This window comes from Artibeus jamaicensis, unplaced genomic scaffold, assembly GCF_021234435.1.
Source record: "Artibeus jamaicensis isolate MK-2021 breed Jamaican fruit bat unplaced genomic scaffold, CSHL_Jam_final contig_484, whole genome shotgun sequence".
NCBI lineage: Eukaryota > Metazoa > Chordata > Mammalia > Chiroptera > Phyllostomidae > Artibeus > Artibeus jamaicensis.
In genome coordinates, this window is record NW_026521859.1 from 12,190,618 (window position 1) to 12,208,007 (window position 17,390).

General features: G+C 50.0%; 1 protein-coding gene across 12 annotated transcripts in view; it reads left to right on the forward strand.

The window, feature by feature from the left end:
- Window positions 1–17,390, forward strand: part of TRERF1 (transcriptional regulating factor 1) — a 202,754-nt gene that overhangs the window by 153,046 nt on the left and 32,318 nt on the right. For 9 of the 12 annotated variants that reach the window (XM_037154756.2, XM_037154740.2, XM_053668344.1 and 6 more), the window contains 4 exons: window positions 10,975–12,653; window positions 14,054–14,100; window positions 14,974–15,124; window positions 16,150–16,443. In XM_037154756.2, coding sequence (XP_037010651.2) covers window positions 11,232–12,653; window positions 14,054–14,100; window positions 14,974–15,124; window positions 16,150–16,443 — 1,914 coding nt within the window. In that variant the 5' untranslated portion in view covers window positions 10,975–11,231. The remainder of the gene's footprint in view (window positions 1–10,974; window positions 12,654–14,053; window positions 14,101–14,973; window positions 15,125–16,149; window positions 16,444–17,390) is intronic. The other 3 variants (XM_037154796.2, XM_037154805.2, XM_037154792.2) reach the window with 2 other exon arrangements.

The following is a 17,390-nucleotide window of genomic DNA, read 5'->3' on the forward strand; positions in this document are numbered from 1 at the left end:
CTCATGCCTCTCCCGCTGCCCCCGACCCCGACGGCAGGCCGCCCCCCTGGGTTCCATCTGCACCCAGGGCTGGAGGACGCCTGCTCAGCGTCAGGACATCCTGGCCTTGGCGCTGGACCGTGTCAGCTCCCTGCGAAGGGCCGTGGCTCCTTCAGTTCCTGCTCTTCAGCCATGTGCCCAGCGTTGATGTTTGACAAACTGGTTTGATGCATCTCATAAACATCGAGTGAATCTGCTTGGACTTAAACTCTGCTGTGGCGCAGTGGAAAAGGGTGGCAGAGTCATTAAAACAGATGTATTGAGACACAAGTCTTTTCCTGTAGAGCTTTAAGCCCAGTGCTGGTTGAATATACAGCACCCAGGCTGACCGGCCTGGCAGAGTAGTGCTTCCAGCAAATAGAAGAGTGCATGTGTGGGCAGCCTTCCCCGAGGGTTTGGTCCGCACGGTGTCTCCACAGTCTCTCTGCAGGGGCTCCTGGTGGGTGCATCGCCTCAACCCTCTGGTTTTATAGCAGCAAAAGGAAGCCGTTTGGGTAAAAATTTGGGACAGTGAGATCATAGAGGCTAATGACCAACAGGATATGTACCTGGACCAAGTCCAGCCAGGTTTGGGGGCTTCCCAGGGGCGTTGTAAAGGATAGCAGAGGAGGGAGCAAACCCAGAAAAGGGCAAGATACCCTCTTGCTTTCCTAGGTCCTCTTGTGCCGTTTGGTGGGCGGAAGCCACCCCTTGATCCTCCCACCGTACACGCCCAAAACTCCTGTCAGTAGGGACGTCAGGTGAGAGGGTTTGGAGGGAATGTTCACTTCCACCTTCATTCTAAACTGCTTGGCTTCTCTGTCACATCTGTAAATTAAAGCACACCGTCTTCCTTAGCCTTGGCACGCTGTGATCGGGAGCGAGGCCCTCCTGACGAAGCAGCAGCTCCACTGGCTTGTCTCTTGCAGGATGTCTTCCCCATTGGCTCCCTTGGTCTGTCCACTCCTTGTTCCCCTCCCTCTGCAGCTTCGTGGGGTCCCTGGGAGCCTGCTCAAGGTGCTCCTGGGGTGGGTGAGGTCCCTCAGGGCCCTTGAACGAGGAGGAGCTCCTCCGTATGATTGGAAAGGCTGCCCTCAGAGAGGTCACGCCCTCAGGGAAGTGCTCCTGGAGGCCCTCCAGCCCCAGACAGTGGGCGTCCCTCTGGTCTGTTTTTTGACTCCCAAGATTCCCCCAAAAGTCTCAGAGCTGTGAGCTAGAGGCCTTGGGGGGGTGCTCGTCTAAGCGTCCTCATCTTTGAAGAGCTCGGGTCTGCGGCATTGCCAGAGGATGAGGCCTGTGTTGCTGCTGCTCTTTACGGGGTCTGACGTCATAACCTGGGGTACCCCCCGTCTGAAGCACAGGCAGGAGAACAACGTGAGACCAAAGATACCCCAAGCAGGAAAACACCAGTGTGCAGTTATTTCACACACAGGGCGGCATCGCAGACTGTGGCCCAGTGAACTGTGAGCTGTTTTTCAGAAAGAAGGGGCATTGGTTTCTCTGAGACTCTGAGGCCTTGGGTGTCCAGGGGTTTTTGATTTTTACTTAGTCTGATGTCTCTGAAGGCCACAAGCCCAAGCCAAGCCTGCTGCCCCATTTGGGAACTGAATCCCTACCGTCTGGGGTGTCCCTGTGACATGCTGGCCACTGCTGTCCTCATGCACCTGCAGTGGAAGCCAGTGGGCTGTAGGCCCTCTCAGCAAATCAGCAACCAAGCGTGGGCTTGAGTGATAGAAACATAGCTCTCCGGTGCTCGACTTGTGTCTTCTTGTTTATAATTCACTCTGATGGCAGGGGTGGAGCCACGGGGTCCAGATCTGCCCACCAACCAGCGCCCCTTCCCCTGTGTCTTCGCCCCCCAACACACACACTCCCCAGAGCTTCGTCAGAGCAACTAGAGGGAAATCTCCCGTTCCTTCAGCCCAGCCCAGCCCTGCCTTGCCCTGCCCTGCCCTGCCCTGCCCTGCCCTACCCAGCCTTGCCCTGCCCAGGTCAGCTTCAGGGATAGGCATCCTTTCTTTGGCCAGAGTCCCGAGGGCTGATTCATAAGGCCTGAGTCTCAATCCTTGGGGACAGGAGTGGAGAATCCTCCCTGCAGGCCCAGGCCTAGACCCTCCCAGAGTCCCAGACAACAAGGGTCTGCCCCCTGTGCATCCTGGTCCCTGGCTGGAGGGACCCCAGCCCCTTTCAAGGCCCTCCTCTACCTCTTCTTTGTGAAATGTCTTAGAATCTTTAGGAAGCCCCACCTCCACCCCCCAGACTGGGAGCTTAAAGACACAAGCTTGCGGGTCTCCACCCTGGCAGAGCCTTGCACAGTAGGTCCTCAGTGTGTCTGTATGAAAGACGGGAGAGGGCACAGATGCTGGTCTCTGGACTGTGAGGACAGAGGCCATGACCCAGTCAAATCTGGCACAAATGAGGGCTTCAGGATGGTTGCAGATTGATCCTGAAATTCTCTTAGCAGTTCCTCCTTAGCAGAAACATGATTATGAAGTAGCCGAGGTTTGGGTCGCTCAGGAACTCACGTGTGAATTGTTCAGGTGTCTCCCTGCCTTGGCTTCTCTCTGCAGGCCTCTTGTCAACCTCCAGCGCCCCGCTCACCAACCGTGGTTACATAGTCCGTTCCGATATCCCTGATCTCCCTACCAACCACTTGTAGAAGAGGGTAGCTTGGAAAACTATCCAGGAATATATCAATGAGGCCTACTCATACCATGGTTGCCTCCTCCAGGAAGCCACCCAAGATCCTACAGTCCCGTCTTCTCTCCCCACATCTTCAGCTTCCATATCCTCCATGCCAGCCAGGGAGGGAGAGAAGGAGCGGCGTGTGGCAGTTACCCAGGAAGACGATGTTAATTCCTGGGTAGAGAATTACTGCTAGCCAGAGGAGAACACAGTGACAGTGAGGACCAGGAACTTGCTCCATTCTTCAGTCCACAGGAAGAAAAGTCCAACCCCCTATTTGCAGGTTCTCGCTGACTGTGAGTCAGTCTCCCTCTTGATCCATAGGGCTTGGAGGGAACAGTTGATGCCACAGGGTGAGACTGAAGGTTGCAGAGACAAATGTCCCTTGCTGCCCAAAGGAAGCCTTGAAGGTGCCCCCACAGCTGAGAATAGGCATGAAAGCCGAAACAGACAGCTTGGGGCCATGAGGAACAAGAGTCAGCCCGTCTCTGCCGGACGAAGGCCTCAGGCCCATTGCAACCATTGGCAGAACTCCAGCATGGTAATCGGGTTACTGGATTGTAAAATACCCACTGGCTTTATTCAGAAGACCAATCACAAAGCATTTAAAACAGCATCACTGCTCTATAGGAGACCCTGAACTATGAGTCCATGTCTTGGAGAAGTGCCTTGGCTTCTCCCTTCTTTTGGGTATTGGGGAGAAAACTGGAGTAGAAAGACTCCCAGGGAAATCCAAGTTCAGGTCCTTTGACAGACGTGGGAGGAAGGCTGGACTAAAACCTAAGCTGAGTCATTTGGGGAATTATGTATACAGTCTCGGAACGATGGCCCAGTGTCGGAAAAAGGGAAATCATTTTGTTTTTCTTCCTTAAACAAGTGGTGGCGGTCTGTCCGGAGGAGGGTGTTACCCCTTATGAATTGTAAGCAAACAAGTCCTGCTGAGACCTCAACCAAAGTCAACATCCTCTCTCTCTTTCTGATTCAAAGGACGGTTCTCTTGGACGGTCTCCTCCTATAGCAGCAGCCTATGCTCTGTCCCCCGGCGCCTCTGGGTGTGTGGAGAGAGGGGAGAGGGACTGCAAGCTGGCTGTGGCCAAATCCACCCCATGCCTGCTCTTGTACAGCCTGTGAGCTAAGAAGTGTTTTTACATTTTTTTAATGGATGAAGAAAAATCAAGAGAAGAAACAATATTTCTTGACATGTGAAAATGACATAAAATTCAAATTTCTGTGTCCATAAGTCAAGCTGTGCTGGAACACAGCCACACCCATTTCTTTATACTTTGTGGCTGCTTTCCCGCTACCAGCGCAGTCAGGACAGAGACCAGGTGGCCTGCGAAGCTGGAACTACTTAGCAGCTGGCCCTGCGCAGACAGCCTCTCTCTGTGCTGGAGGTCTGTGCGCTTTAGTGCACTGCCCACAACAGACCGTGGTAAATTCTAGGCCTTGGTCACGTCAGACCCTGGGGGTGAAGTGCCTGCTCTGGGTCTCTTTTGCCCGTCTCAGCATTTCCATTCAGCGAGTGTTTATTGAGCATCTGCTGTGACCTAGTCACTGGGAACACAAGATGGGCAGGATGCTGCCCCAGCCTTGGAATGACTGGACGGCCAGAGGGCAGGTGGGCACGGAAGCAGGTCGTATGACTGTCAGGCTTCAGGGGCAGCGCAGAGGGCCCCTCGGCTTGTAGAGGCATTTATTTTTCGAAACTACTCCAGAATCCTGGAGTCTTGCTCTAAGGGAGGAGTTGACCAAAGAATTGTGAAAGTAGTAGTTCTGTTACTTACTTCATGAATGATAAAGCTCCTGGTGCCACTTTCCCAATGGCAAACGTACATAATGAGCATAACACTTACTTTATTAGAAAAGTAATAAAGAAGTGAATCCTGAGTGGGTATAATAGTAGTTCTCTGAGATTGACTAATTCGCCAGGAAGGCTCCAGGTTTTAAATTGCTGTGTTTGAAGTAGCCGTTTGACAAGATGCTGAATTGTGTAGAAGGAGCGGGAACAGGGGGTTTGCACAAGCATTCTTGTACGAACATAAAGTGTCCCTGGAATAGACAAGAGCCTGAGTGATTGTCCCAGAGGGTGCTGGGAGTCTGGGGGTGGGTGGGAGGAAGACTTCTCGCATATACCCTTATTTTAAAAATTTGCTCTAAACTTTTCACTTTATTTTTAAGCATTTATCTGGGCTAACTTTCACTCTTTTGTATATTCCTTTATGCTTTTTGAATTTTGAGTGAATATAGTACCTATTCAAAAAATGGATAAATTTAATGTAAAATAAATAGCATACAGCTTTGCCATTACGTCCTTATGTCTTTCTAGGGGGGTTCTTTTCCCGTTTTCATTTAACATATGGTTCTTGATTGCCCACTACTGTGAGCCAGGCACTGTTCTAGGTTCAGCAGTTCCATCTCTGGCCTCAGTTTCTTCATCTGTAATGTGGGGAGACTAGGGGACTTCTAAGGCTATCTTCAGCTTGGGAGGGCATCAGACTCGACAGGAGGGCTCATTAAAGCACAGACTGCTGGGCCCCACCCTGCAAGTTTCCCATTCCACACGTCTGCTTGGGGCCCAAGAATTAGCGTGGGTGACTAGTTCCCAAGTGATGCTGCGTCTGCTGGCCCAGGAACCACACTGTGGGAACCCGCCTCTCTCTCTTTCTGATGCTCTCTGCATGAAAATAAAGCACCTTTCCAGTTCTAAACATATCGATGAATGAAGAATGGTTCCTGTAGCTCAGAACACAAAGTAATCCCTCTTGCCCCGCAATTTGGGAGCACTTAGCAAAGCAGACATGTCGACAGAAGTAAAGTTACTGAGCTTCCCTTTGACCCACCGGCACAGAAGGAACCCAAAGTCCAGTGTGGTCAGAGTCTGGTGAATTTCAACAAGTTACTCTGCCTGGAGGAGGTGACTTTGTGACAAGGTTTTCAAGAAAGGTTAAGTGGCAAGGTTTAAGCCTGGCAGGGCATTCTGAAGTCACTGGGCCTAATGCCCACCAGATAACCCTGCCGGACATCATTATAAGGCTCCCACAATTTATCCCTCCTTTACGAATTCAGTCTGGACGTTGGTGAGTTCCTGACAAGGACTAGGGCCTCAGCATGACCCCTGCACCTGACTCCATGCCTCATGCACACTGCTCCCTCTTCTGGCGTACCCTTCCCGGCCCTCTCACCTCTGCAAGCCCCGTTTGTCCATCAGGACCAAGATGAACTCTTAACACTCTCCAGGGGAACTTAACATCTGCTCAACCACACTGTCTTTTCCTTCTACCTATATCAATTCACTGGGACACTTGATCACCATCTTATTTTTTCATTCATTGATTTATTCATTTAATAAATATGACACCACCACCCCCCCCATTGGAGGGGCTACAGTGTGCTGGGCTCAGGAACAGGATCACAGGACGGAAACATCCATTAGTCACACATTTGCCCTGGTGGGGGCACAATTACAAACCAGAAGAGTGGTCAAAGGGAAGGAGGGTGGTTTTATGAAAACACACAAGAAAGGCCCTTGGTGCAGACTTGGGGTTGGGGGGTCAGGGTAGACTTTCTGAGAAAGTATAGTTTAAGCTGAGATTTGAAGGATGCCCAGGACTTGGAGAGATGAAGCGGGGAGAAGGGAAAGCTCTCAAAATTGGGGGGACCAGTTTGTACAAACTTCCTATAGTGGGAGGATCAGGGAAATGAGAGAAGACCAGAATGGCTCCGGGCAAGGGATGGGAAGTCAGTAAAGAACGGAAGAGGAATTTGTCTCAAGGCTGGGGACGAACTTCGCGAAGCCCTGTCAGCCTTGTTCATGATCTTGATTTTTGACCTGGGAGAGCTAGGATGTCATGAATGGTGTTAAACAGTGGCGTGAGGGGATCAGAGTCGTGTTTTGATCAAAAGTTCATTCTGCTGCGGCTCTCTGGAGACTGGATGAGACTGAAAACAGGGAAACAGGCTGGAAGGCTGTTGAAATAGTCCAGGAGACAGATTCGGTGTCTCGGACTAGGGTGATAGCAGTGGAACGGAGGGAAATGACTGGAGTTAAGGAAATCTGGGCCCTGACCGGTGTGGCTCAGTGGGGTGGGCATCGTCCTGCAAATGGAAAGGTCGCCAGTTTGATTCCTGGTCAGGACACATGCCTGGGCTGCAGGCCAGGTCCCCAACTGGGGGTGTGTGAGAGGCAACCAATTGATGTTTCTCTCACATGGCAGTGTTTCTCTCACTTTGTCCCTCCCGTCCCTGTTTTCTCTCTGAAAATAAATAACTTTTAAAAATACATTTTTTAATAAAAAGGAAATATGGGGAGGTGCATTGATAGGTCATGGTGGTCAGTTAAGGAGGACAAAGGAGTCCAGGGTGAGACTTCAGACGACCATCCATTTTGGAGGAGATGTTGTCAAGTTTGCTTACAACCAGGAAAGTGGGAGTGTGGAGTAGGCAGCTGATCAGGACCTCAGCCCCTCTGAGCTGGGGTTAGTCATTGGATGTCAGCAAGTTATATGGGGTGTGTAAGGATGTCAAGGGAGAGAACATGTGTGTGGAAAGGAGGGATGTCCCCTCAGACTGAGTCGTCAGCCCCTGAAGGGCAGGGCGCTTGGAGGGTGGACAGTCACTTCCCACGGGCCACACAGGGGATGTTTATTTCATTTCTCTGTTATCCAAGTTCATCTCTTAATTATGTCTGACTTGGATGCAGCAAGAGCCTGCTAACACATCACTACTCAAATTTTGATGCACACACGAGACTTGGGTGGTCTGGATAAAATGCAGCTTCTGATGAGCAGATCTGGGCTGAAGCTCCCAAGCCCAAGTGCTACGGACCACATTGTGAGCACGAGGGGACTTGGCCTCCCTGCTCCTGAAGCTCAGCACCCTCACGCCTGGAATCCTCAGGCCTCTGCTCAGAAGCCTGCAGTGGCCACTCACAGCTCACGTGTAACTTCCTGCTACTTCCCTTCATCCACCCTTCATTCCACCAAAGCAAACCCCTCACTCAAAATTTGTCTATCTCCTCTTTGCTGTTCAGAAAGGTCAGAGACCAGCTCTGGCTAGCCTTCAGCTAGCTGGAGGGGGACTACTGTCGTGCTCCCCAAAGTTTGTTGCCTAAAAGCCCCCACAAAAGGGCTGGTGTATCTCTCCATACCATGCCCCTCTCCTTTCTTGGAGAGTGAATGAAAACTTTATTCTCTACCCAAAAAAGCCCACCAAAAATGATTTTTGAAAACTATGTGCCCCTCATACATTTTTAAGTTTACATCTACACTTTTAATCATACATTTGTAGAATATGCAATTCCCGGTATATTATAAACATTGATATCTTTATGTAAAACTATTACATCATTGTTTTAAGTGTATCCAGGAGACTCTAAACACCATAGCAATCTGATGCCTACCATCACCCATTTTAAAAATGCACAAACATGCTCTTCATTAATGCTCAGTGTTGCTTTTTCTCCTTGAAATTTTATTTGTCTCACTCCCCCCATGGAATTTTATCTGAATGTAATATGTGCAATATAGTTTCATGCTTAAAACTTTCATTTGTTTCCCTATCATATTTCTCTGTAACAATTTTATATGAAGTTAAAACTTTTTTAATTTCCTGAAATCATAAAGCTCTAAGTATTAAAATTGTGTTCTGGTTTGAGTTATCATTACAATTATTAATAGTGTGCCATTGATCAAAACAACACGATTGTATTACTAGTTTGGGATAAATAGTTAATAAGCATAAAAACTAAAATTATATTGAAAATGCATCTGAGTGAGATGGTGATGCTGGATGGTCTTTTTAAATAATTTTTTTATTCCACAAATAGTTTGAATTTAATTGTGTTGAAAGCTAACAGAAGTACGGGGAACAGGTAATGCCGCAGATTCTGGGGGCAGGAACGTTTTTGGGAAGGGATGGGGTCACACTTGAAGAATGTGCAGCACTTGGCCAAGTGAGGAGAGAGCAAGGGGGTGTTGCAGGCAGAGGCGGCAGCGTGACGGAAGAAGGGCCTCAGCTGGACAAGGCAGTAGTGGGGTAGACCGCGGTGGCATAGGGTGCATTTTTAAATTTTATTTATTTTGGGGAGAGGGAGAAAAAGAGGAGAGAAATATCAATGTTGCCTCTCACCTGGCCCCCACTGGGGACCTGGCCTGCAACCCAGGCATGTGCCCTGACTGGGAATCAAACTGGTGACCCTTTGGTTCACAGCCCGCGCTCAGTCCGCTGAGCTACACCAGCCAGGGCTAAAGTACATTTTTATTGGCGTGCAGTACACACACCTGTGTGTGGCCAGGCCGGGGTGTCCAGGCTGGGTTACCCCCTAGTGAGCCACTCCTGCAGCTGTCAGCCAGGTCCAGAAACAGAATGTTGCTGCTCCCGGGCTATTTCTTCCATGTGTTCACTTATCCAAGAAAGAATATTATTTATCGCATGAGACACAAGACAAGGATCAGCATCGACTGCACTTCCATTTTTCATTTATATCCACTGAAAACCCCCACTCACGTGAACTCATACCTAGAAATAAATGTTTTATTAGAGCAGGGTCACTCAGTTCTTCATCTGCTTCTGAGTTATGAGCCAAAAATCACATAGTGATCACTAGCAGTTTTCTTTTAATTACTTCTGTTTGACCTTCCTAATTAAAAAAAAGGAAGAAAGAAAGAACTGGAGCCCTGGTCCAGCGGTTCATTTGGCTGGAGTGTCATGCCATGCACTGAAAGGCTGCGGGTTTGATTCCCAATCCAGGTGTGTACGGGAGGCTGCTGATCCGTGTTTTTCTCTCACATCAGTATTTCTCTCTCTCCTTTCCCCTCTCCCTTCCTCTCTCTCTAAAAGCTATGAAAACACAGTCCTTGGATAAGGATAAAGAAAAAAGATTGGAACCCCCCCCACCAGGCAATAAAAGATTTACTACACATTTATTAGAGTTGCTTGCTTTCTCAATTTTCTAAGTGTCCTCCTGTGTGATGGCCAGGAGCTTAATCCCTGGGGCAGTAAACACAGGTAAGATTTGGACCACAGTGGGTAAGAGGCTTGCCTTTCTTTTGAGAAGGAGGAGGGCTGTTGTGAAGCAGCAGGTACAGAAGGACAGCTCACACCCCAATCGTCCATCAGTTCTAGAAAAGAGTTTCTGTGGAAGTTGAGAGTCTAGAAATTGCGAGTGTAGTGCTCGGACCGTCTATGTGTGCTCCCAGGGCATTGCATACCCATTTGAAGTCCACAAAAGACTCTATTTGGGCCCTGGCTGGTGTGGCTCAGTGGATTGGGTGCTAGCCTGAGAACTAAGGGGTCGCCAGTTCAATTCCCAGTCAGGGCACAATCCTGGATTGTGGGCCAGGTCCCCAGCAGGCAACCACACACTGATGTTTCTCTCCCTCCCTTTCTCCCCTTGTGTCTAAAAATAATAATTTTTTTAATCTTAAAAAAAAAAAAGATTCTATTTGGGCTCAAAGCAGACTAGATCAGTCTCTCCAAATTTCCTAGTTCATCTTTCTAAGAGAGGGAATCTGGCCCAGCCTGTGTGTGTGTGTGTGTGTGTGTGTGTGTGTGTGTGTGTGTGTGTGTGTGTGTCAGTGTCAGCCAGGCCACATCATAGTCCTCTGGCCAGGTGGTCAACCCTGTGCACAGATGTTTCACTGAGCAGGTACCACAAGGAAGCGGGTAACCATGTTGACCTAACAGGCAGACTAACGAGAACAGTACTCCTTGTTGAAACTGTCTCCAATTCTGTTCTGCTGGAAACATGCTCTGCACACTCTGAGATCCCACATTGTGACTTTTATCTTTTTAGTACATGCATCTTTCCTCCTTGTATTGTCCTATTCATGGACCCATTACCTTTTCCAATGGTTAGCTCCTCAAGAGCTGGCCCATGCCTTCATCATTTCCTAGCATTGTGCCTTACACAGAGTAGGTGTCTAATAAGTATTTGTAGAGCAGATAAATTGATTAATGAAAGTCTTAAACTTCTTCGTATCTCCCACAGGTCCTAGAGTAGTGCCGGGCCTTCAATAGCAGGGTCCCAGAAGAATGTGTGGGATTAATCAGTGAGCAAAACAGCGAATTAACAAATCAGTGTACTCGTGCGCCACTGGGTAATGAATGCCTTGAAAGCAAGGGTCAGGGTGTGCAGAAACAGTGCAGAGGGTGTCATGTGAATGACACTGTCTCTGATCGAGTCTCCTCTTTCTATTTATTTCTGTACCTGGTTGTGGCAGGTGTAATTGCTCATTGGTAAATCCTTTCCCCTTCTCTGCATCTGTCCTGCAGGTGTGAGCGGCATCGTTGCACCACGGTGGTGTTTGGTCCACACCTCAACCCGGGTGGGGCTGGAATATCGCCCGCTCTGCGCATGAGTGGTACAGGCCAACAGGGACGCTTGGCTCCAGCCACCTTCACAGACATGTCAGCCGTGGAATAGTGTGGACGCCTTCTCTCACCTTCTCAGGGTTTCAGTCCTTTTGGGCTTGTTTCACTGACCTTTTTTATGATTTTGTGGCTGGACATTCACGACCGAGGCCAGCGCCATGGGGGATCAGCAGCTGTACAAGACCAACCACGTGGCCCACAGTGGTGAGAACCTTTTCTACCAACAACCACCACTTGGCGTCCATGGTGGGCTAAACCACAACTATGGGAATACAGTCACAGGGGCTGGAATGGAAGCCACTCAGGCCTCACCCATTTCCCCTCACTTCCCTCAAGATACTCGGGATGGTCTAGGCTTGCCTGTTGGCTCCAAAAACCTTGGCCAAGTGGATACCTCGAGGCAGGGAGGGTGGGGTGGTCACACGGGGCCTGGAAACCACGTCCAGCTACGTGGCAACCTGACCAACTCAAACATGATGTGGGGGGCACCAGCCCAGCCTGAACCTGCCGACGGCTATCAGTACACCTACTCCCAGGCCAGCGAGATCCGGACCCAGAAGCTTACCAGCGGTGTCCTGCACAAGCTAGACTCTTTCACCCAGGTGTTTGCCAACCAAAACCTGCGGATTCAGGTCAACAATATGGCCCAGGTGCTGCACACCCAGTCGGCAGTGATGGATGGAGCCCCTGACAGTGCCCTCCGCCAGCTGCTGTCCCAGAAACCCATGGAGCCCCCAGCACCATCTGTCCCTCCCCGCTACCAGCAGGTGCCCCAGCAACCTCACCCTGGTTTCACTGGTGGGCTGTCCAAACCAGCTCTTCAGGTCGGGCAGCACCCTAGCCAGGGGCACCTGTATTATGACTACCAGCAGCCACTGGCTCAGATGCCAGTGCAGGGAGGACAGCCGCTGCAGGGCCCACAGATGCTGTCCCAGCACATGCAACAGATGCAGCAACACCAGTATTACTCACCACAGCAGCAGCAGCAAGGTGGGCAGCAGCGCATATCCACTCAAGAAATGCAGCCGCAGCTGCAGATTCGCCCACCGCAGCTTCAGCAGCAGCAGCAGCAGCAACAGCAGCTGCAACAGCGGCAGAGTTCGATGCAGATACCTCAGTATTATCAGTCCCCACCCATGATGCAACACTTGCAAGAGCAGCAGCAGCAACAGATGCACCTGCAGCCCCCTTCTTATCACAGGGACCCCCACCAGTACACCCCGGAGCAGGCACACGCTGTGCAGCTGATTCAGCTGGGCTCCATGCCCCAGTACTACTACCAGGAGCCTCAGCAGCCCTACAGCCACCCCCTCTACCAGCAGAGCCACCTGTCCCAGCACCAGCAGCGTGAGGACAGTCAGCCCAAGACGTATTCAAGTGAAAGACCAGTCCAGGCTATGCAGAGCTCCCACGGGGACCTGGGGCCTTCCGATACAGGAATGGGAGACCCAGCAAGCTTGGACCTGAACCGGGTCAGCAGTGCCCTTCCCCATCGGCCGCTCCTGTCCCCCAGTGGGATCCACCTCAACAACATGGGACCTCAGCACCAGCAGCTGTCTCCCAGTGCCATGTGGCCCCAGGTATTGTCTCAATGGAAGTTCCTCCTGGTATCTCAGCCACAGGGCCAGGAAGGGCTTAGTCAGTACAGTGCCTAGTCCTCTCTCCGACCCCTTCAACCTCTTAGTTCTTTATTCATTCCCAAACCTTAACCTACATGTGCCAGACACTGTCAATGTCAGGCACCTGGAATACAGATTCGGTTTTGACTCAGTCCTCTGCCCATAGAGCTTCTAATCTCACTAAGAAAATGGCCATAATGCTGTGTCAGGTCATGAATGATGATGCATGTACTGCTAAGGCCTTGAGTCAAGTTTCCTGGGGACCACACAGGTCTGTATACTCGGGCTATGCCCTGTGAAAGTGTTCCTCATTTGAGAGGAAGACCACAGCATTTACTGAGGTCTATCACTAAGAACCACAGTTCCACAGAATGTTTATAATAGATATCCTGGGAGGTGGGTTGGTTCTGTGGGTAAATAAATTTGGGATTTCTTAAAACATGTTGCAATGTTACAGGGCATCTCAGTGCCTTTAAAATGTGTGTGCTCTGTGACTCTCCCAAAGGGGTGCAGACGTATGCTAGTAATTGCAGAGGTGAAAACTTTAGTTGCCCACAGGGTCTAGGAAGGTAACGTGAGTAAGTACAATGTCCTGGGATGAGACAATAGGGAGTGGTGGTGACTGTGGTAGCCTGGAGAGCAGATGCGCCACCTAATGGCATTCGTAAGATTTTTAAAAACAGTTTAGCCAAACAAAACATGTCCGTTGGCCAGACTTAATCTGCAGGCCAAGTTATTAAACCTCGCTTGTTTGTTAAATGTATTTTGATGAAAGAAGAGCCTACTGTGTGCTGGATACTGATTATGCATTGGCATATTCCAATGACACTCATATGACAGCCCAGTCAGGGGAGGAGAGGACCTTGAATAGGACCAGGTTAGATGGAAAGAAGCCTCTGATGGAGGTTGAAGGCCAGAGATGCCCTTCTCTCAATTCTGTTTGTTAGGGGGTCAGATCCAGTGGTAACTGAGAGCCTTTGTGATAGAAAATGACATGGTCAAGGCTAGAAAAGAATTTCAGCAGGAGGTCTCCTGGCATGATGCTGTTTCATACAGCAATCTACTCTGTGTCTCTCACGGGAATGGGACCTGTCTATACAGAGGGGGTGGACTGGGAGAATGGGAAAGAGCCAGTGGGGGATTGAGTCTTGCCGGACTTGTGGCTGGTCCCAGGTGAGGGAGCCATCAAGGGAGAGCGGTCTCAGGTGTCTAAGAGCATGAGTGGCTGTGAGCACAGCTGGTGTCAGGCTGCAGGCGGGAAGTGCAGTCCCAGTGTTCCCCAGCTCAAGGACTCCTCCCCTCAAAAACACACTGTTCTCTCTTTCTTCTTTCTTTTGGTGTCCTGCGTGGTTCAAAATTAGATGCATCTACCTGATGGCAGAGCCCAGCCAGGGTCCCCTGAGTCAAGGTAGGAGGCTGGTTGGCATTATGGGAGACGGGGAGGTATTCCTGTGTTGTCTGTCATGATCCACTTCCAAATTCAAAGTCAGTTCCTCAAAGAAGTTGATAGGAATAATAGTAATAGTAGCTTTTGTGTTTGAGCACTTACAGAGTGCTAGGCACCCTGAATTATGTGTAATAAAGTAACCCAGTGGGGGTGGGTATGACCACCACATGCCTAGATATAGTGAGCACTCAACCACTGTTAGCTATTATTATTTTACAAATGCAAAAACTGAGGCTCACGGAGCTTAAAGTTTCACTTCAAGTGAACAGCGAAGCCTCTGTTCTGCCCACTGTCCATACATTCAGTATTTATTGAATACCTACTGGGTGCCAGGCATATAACTAAGCTTTGAGAATGCCACAGTGAATAGTTCAGACTTGTTTCCTCCCCTTGTGGGCATGGTAAATAATTAAAAACTTAGCCAGAATCTGATGAAGTTCCAAAACGTGCAGTCTGGAAGCTGAACCAGAGGCCATAGACAGATATCTCTAAGGGAAGGTTCTGGAAGAAGTGTGCCCAAGTTGACCTTAGAAAGTTAATACACCACAGGTGGGAAAAACCTAGCACCTGAAGGCCTAGAATGAAGAAAGATGTTTTGTTCAACTGTTGCATAACTTTGAATAACCCCTTTCCTGCCCTTAAGCCTCAGTTTTCCATCTGTACATTGGGCTTAGTTCTCTGGAGGGTATTAGGGGGATACCATTTTGGGACCATGGACAGTGGAGCACCGGATGAATAAACTGGGTTCATTGTAGGGCGTGAGGTCTTGAGATAAATCAGTGTTCCCCTTCTTCAACTTACCTGCCTTCTCCATTTGGCCCTACCCTGGAGCAGCGGCCAACCGAAAGGAGTGTTTGGAGAGCAGATTGATGCCAAGAACAAGCTGACATGCTCCATCTGCCTAAAGGAGTTCAAGAGCCTGCCCGCCCTGAATGGCCACATGCGGTCCCATGGGGGAATGAGGGCCTCCCCCAGCCTCAAACAGGTTAGTCGGAGCCAGCCCTCCCCCACCCCCACCCCCTTCTCCCCAGGCCTTGTGCTGCTTGCTTTGCTTTGCTGCCATCTGACATAGTGTGAGGTGAACCCCATGCGGGCTCCTGGGGAGGCACTGTCCTTTCCTGACGGAATGCTTCAGCTTTGACGCTGGGAGCCGGTCAGGTCAAACAGTCCCCACTTCCACTGGCCTCGTGAACAACAGTCAGAAATGGAAGTGCCGGAAATCCTTTTAGGCAGTACCAGCCTCCCCACGTCCTGGATCAGACAGCCAAGAAAACATGTAGGTGTAATATTACTTTTCATTTCTGCTGCTTGAAGCAGCCAAGACCAAGGCCACTTGGACCTTCCGTATCAGTAGGTGAAGGCCAGCATGTGACCATCAGGCTGTCAGCCAGCATCTTCTGCTCACCAGAGCTCTAGTGTTAGACTCTAGCATCCAAAGATCTTCGAATATCCTCAGGATTATCCGTGTAGGCTATCCACGTTGGGAACTATGTCCATGTGCTTTTAGAGTTAGATTAAAATTCAAAAAACTTTCTCAATTCTCTGAGTATCACTGATAATAGTTTAAGTCTGTGGGATTAACTCTCTCTTCACAAAAATTTGGATTACCCGGTCACTTCATCTCCTGACCATGCCAGACAAAAGCTTTGTCTTCCATTTAACAGATGTAAACATAGAATTAAAAGGTCCTACACAAGAGCTTTTTTTTTCACCTGATTACAAGACCACATCCTTTTCTTCAAATGACAGCCACAAAAAATTCTTTTCATATGTGTTTTAATATACAGGTGATACATGGTCATGATTTTTTAAATGTTAACTAGAGAGAATGCATGGCCCTTTTCACGGCCAACTTACATCAGTTGAGCCGAGGCACGCGGGGCTGCAGGAAGGAAACCGCCCTGCAGGGGTCCTCTATCTCCCGTGCATGATGTCCTGGAACCTCTCAGAGTGCATCCCCCTGTGAGAGCTGCTCTCAGCCCAGGATCAAAGCCTTTATTGTCTGTGTAGGAGGAAGGAGAGAAGGCCCCACCACCGCAGCCCCAGCCACTGCCGCCTCCACTGCCACCGCAGCTCCCTCCTGAGGCAGAAAGCCTCACGCCTATGGTCATGCCCGTGTCTGTCCCTGTCAAGCTTCTCGTGCCCAAGCCCAGCTCTAAGAGCTTCGCCAACAGCGTCGTTGCCGCCCCCTCTGCCAGAGACAAGCCAGCCAGCTCGATGTCGGACGACGAGATGCCCGTACTCGTGAGGATGACCCTCTCTCCCCCACACTCACCCCAAGGGGCTGTCCCCTGCACGCCTGCTGTGAGTTGCTGCTCTGCCCCTCGTGTCTGGGGTGGGAACATCCCTTTCCTTTCTTGGAGATGGGGAATGATCTTCCAGGATCACTGGCCTGAGCTCAGACATGGGTAGGTCTCTCAGGACTGAGCCCCCAAGGCCTTGGGAATCCCATCCTTGCCCACCCTGCCCGATACCCGGGAACACCTGTTATTCCACCAGGCTGATGGTCTGGGTTAGAGCTTAAGAGACCTGAGGTGTTCCCGGATTGAAACACGAGATAACTCAGCTGGTAACCACAGTATTAAAATATGCAAGTACTGTCTCAGATAACGGATAGCTATTGCCCAGGGCCCTGGCCCCTCCTCCAGGAGCTCCAGACCTCCCCCAAACCTTCAGTTAAAGATGGCACAGCAGGGCCTTCAGGCAGCAGGCCTGGCATCTGTTTGGATAGTCAGTCTTACCAGATGCTTAACATTTGCAGTATCATACCTGTATGAATGCCTTTGGAGGGCCTAATTTGCTATGGTCCCCAAAGTAATTCCACCGAGAGGCAGCCATCACCCCCACCCCCACTCCACCCCCACCCCCCAGCATTGGGAAAGCAAAGAGATTTGTTTTTTCCCACTCACTGTGAAGTTCTCTTTTTCAAATTTCAAGTGCTTCATCCAAGCAGTTCAGCATGGTTCTGGGGCAGAGATTTCTCTGCCTCTCAATTTGTCTCTCTCCCCAGAGTCTGTAAGCCATGTGACTGACCACATCAGATTTGTCCCCTCCTGACAAATGGTTGCTGGGTCATATTTGTCCTTAGGGAACAGAGTTTCTGGGATTCCAGTAGACATGAGGCTGGGGTTGGCCAGGATAAGGGTAGGGAGGATAAGGAAGAGAACTAGAAAAGTCCAGAAAGAGCCTTTTGGGTTCTCTGTAATATCAAAGCCTCAGAAAAGGAGATTGACAGAGAATGCTGGGATGGA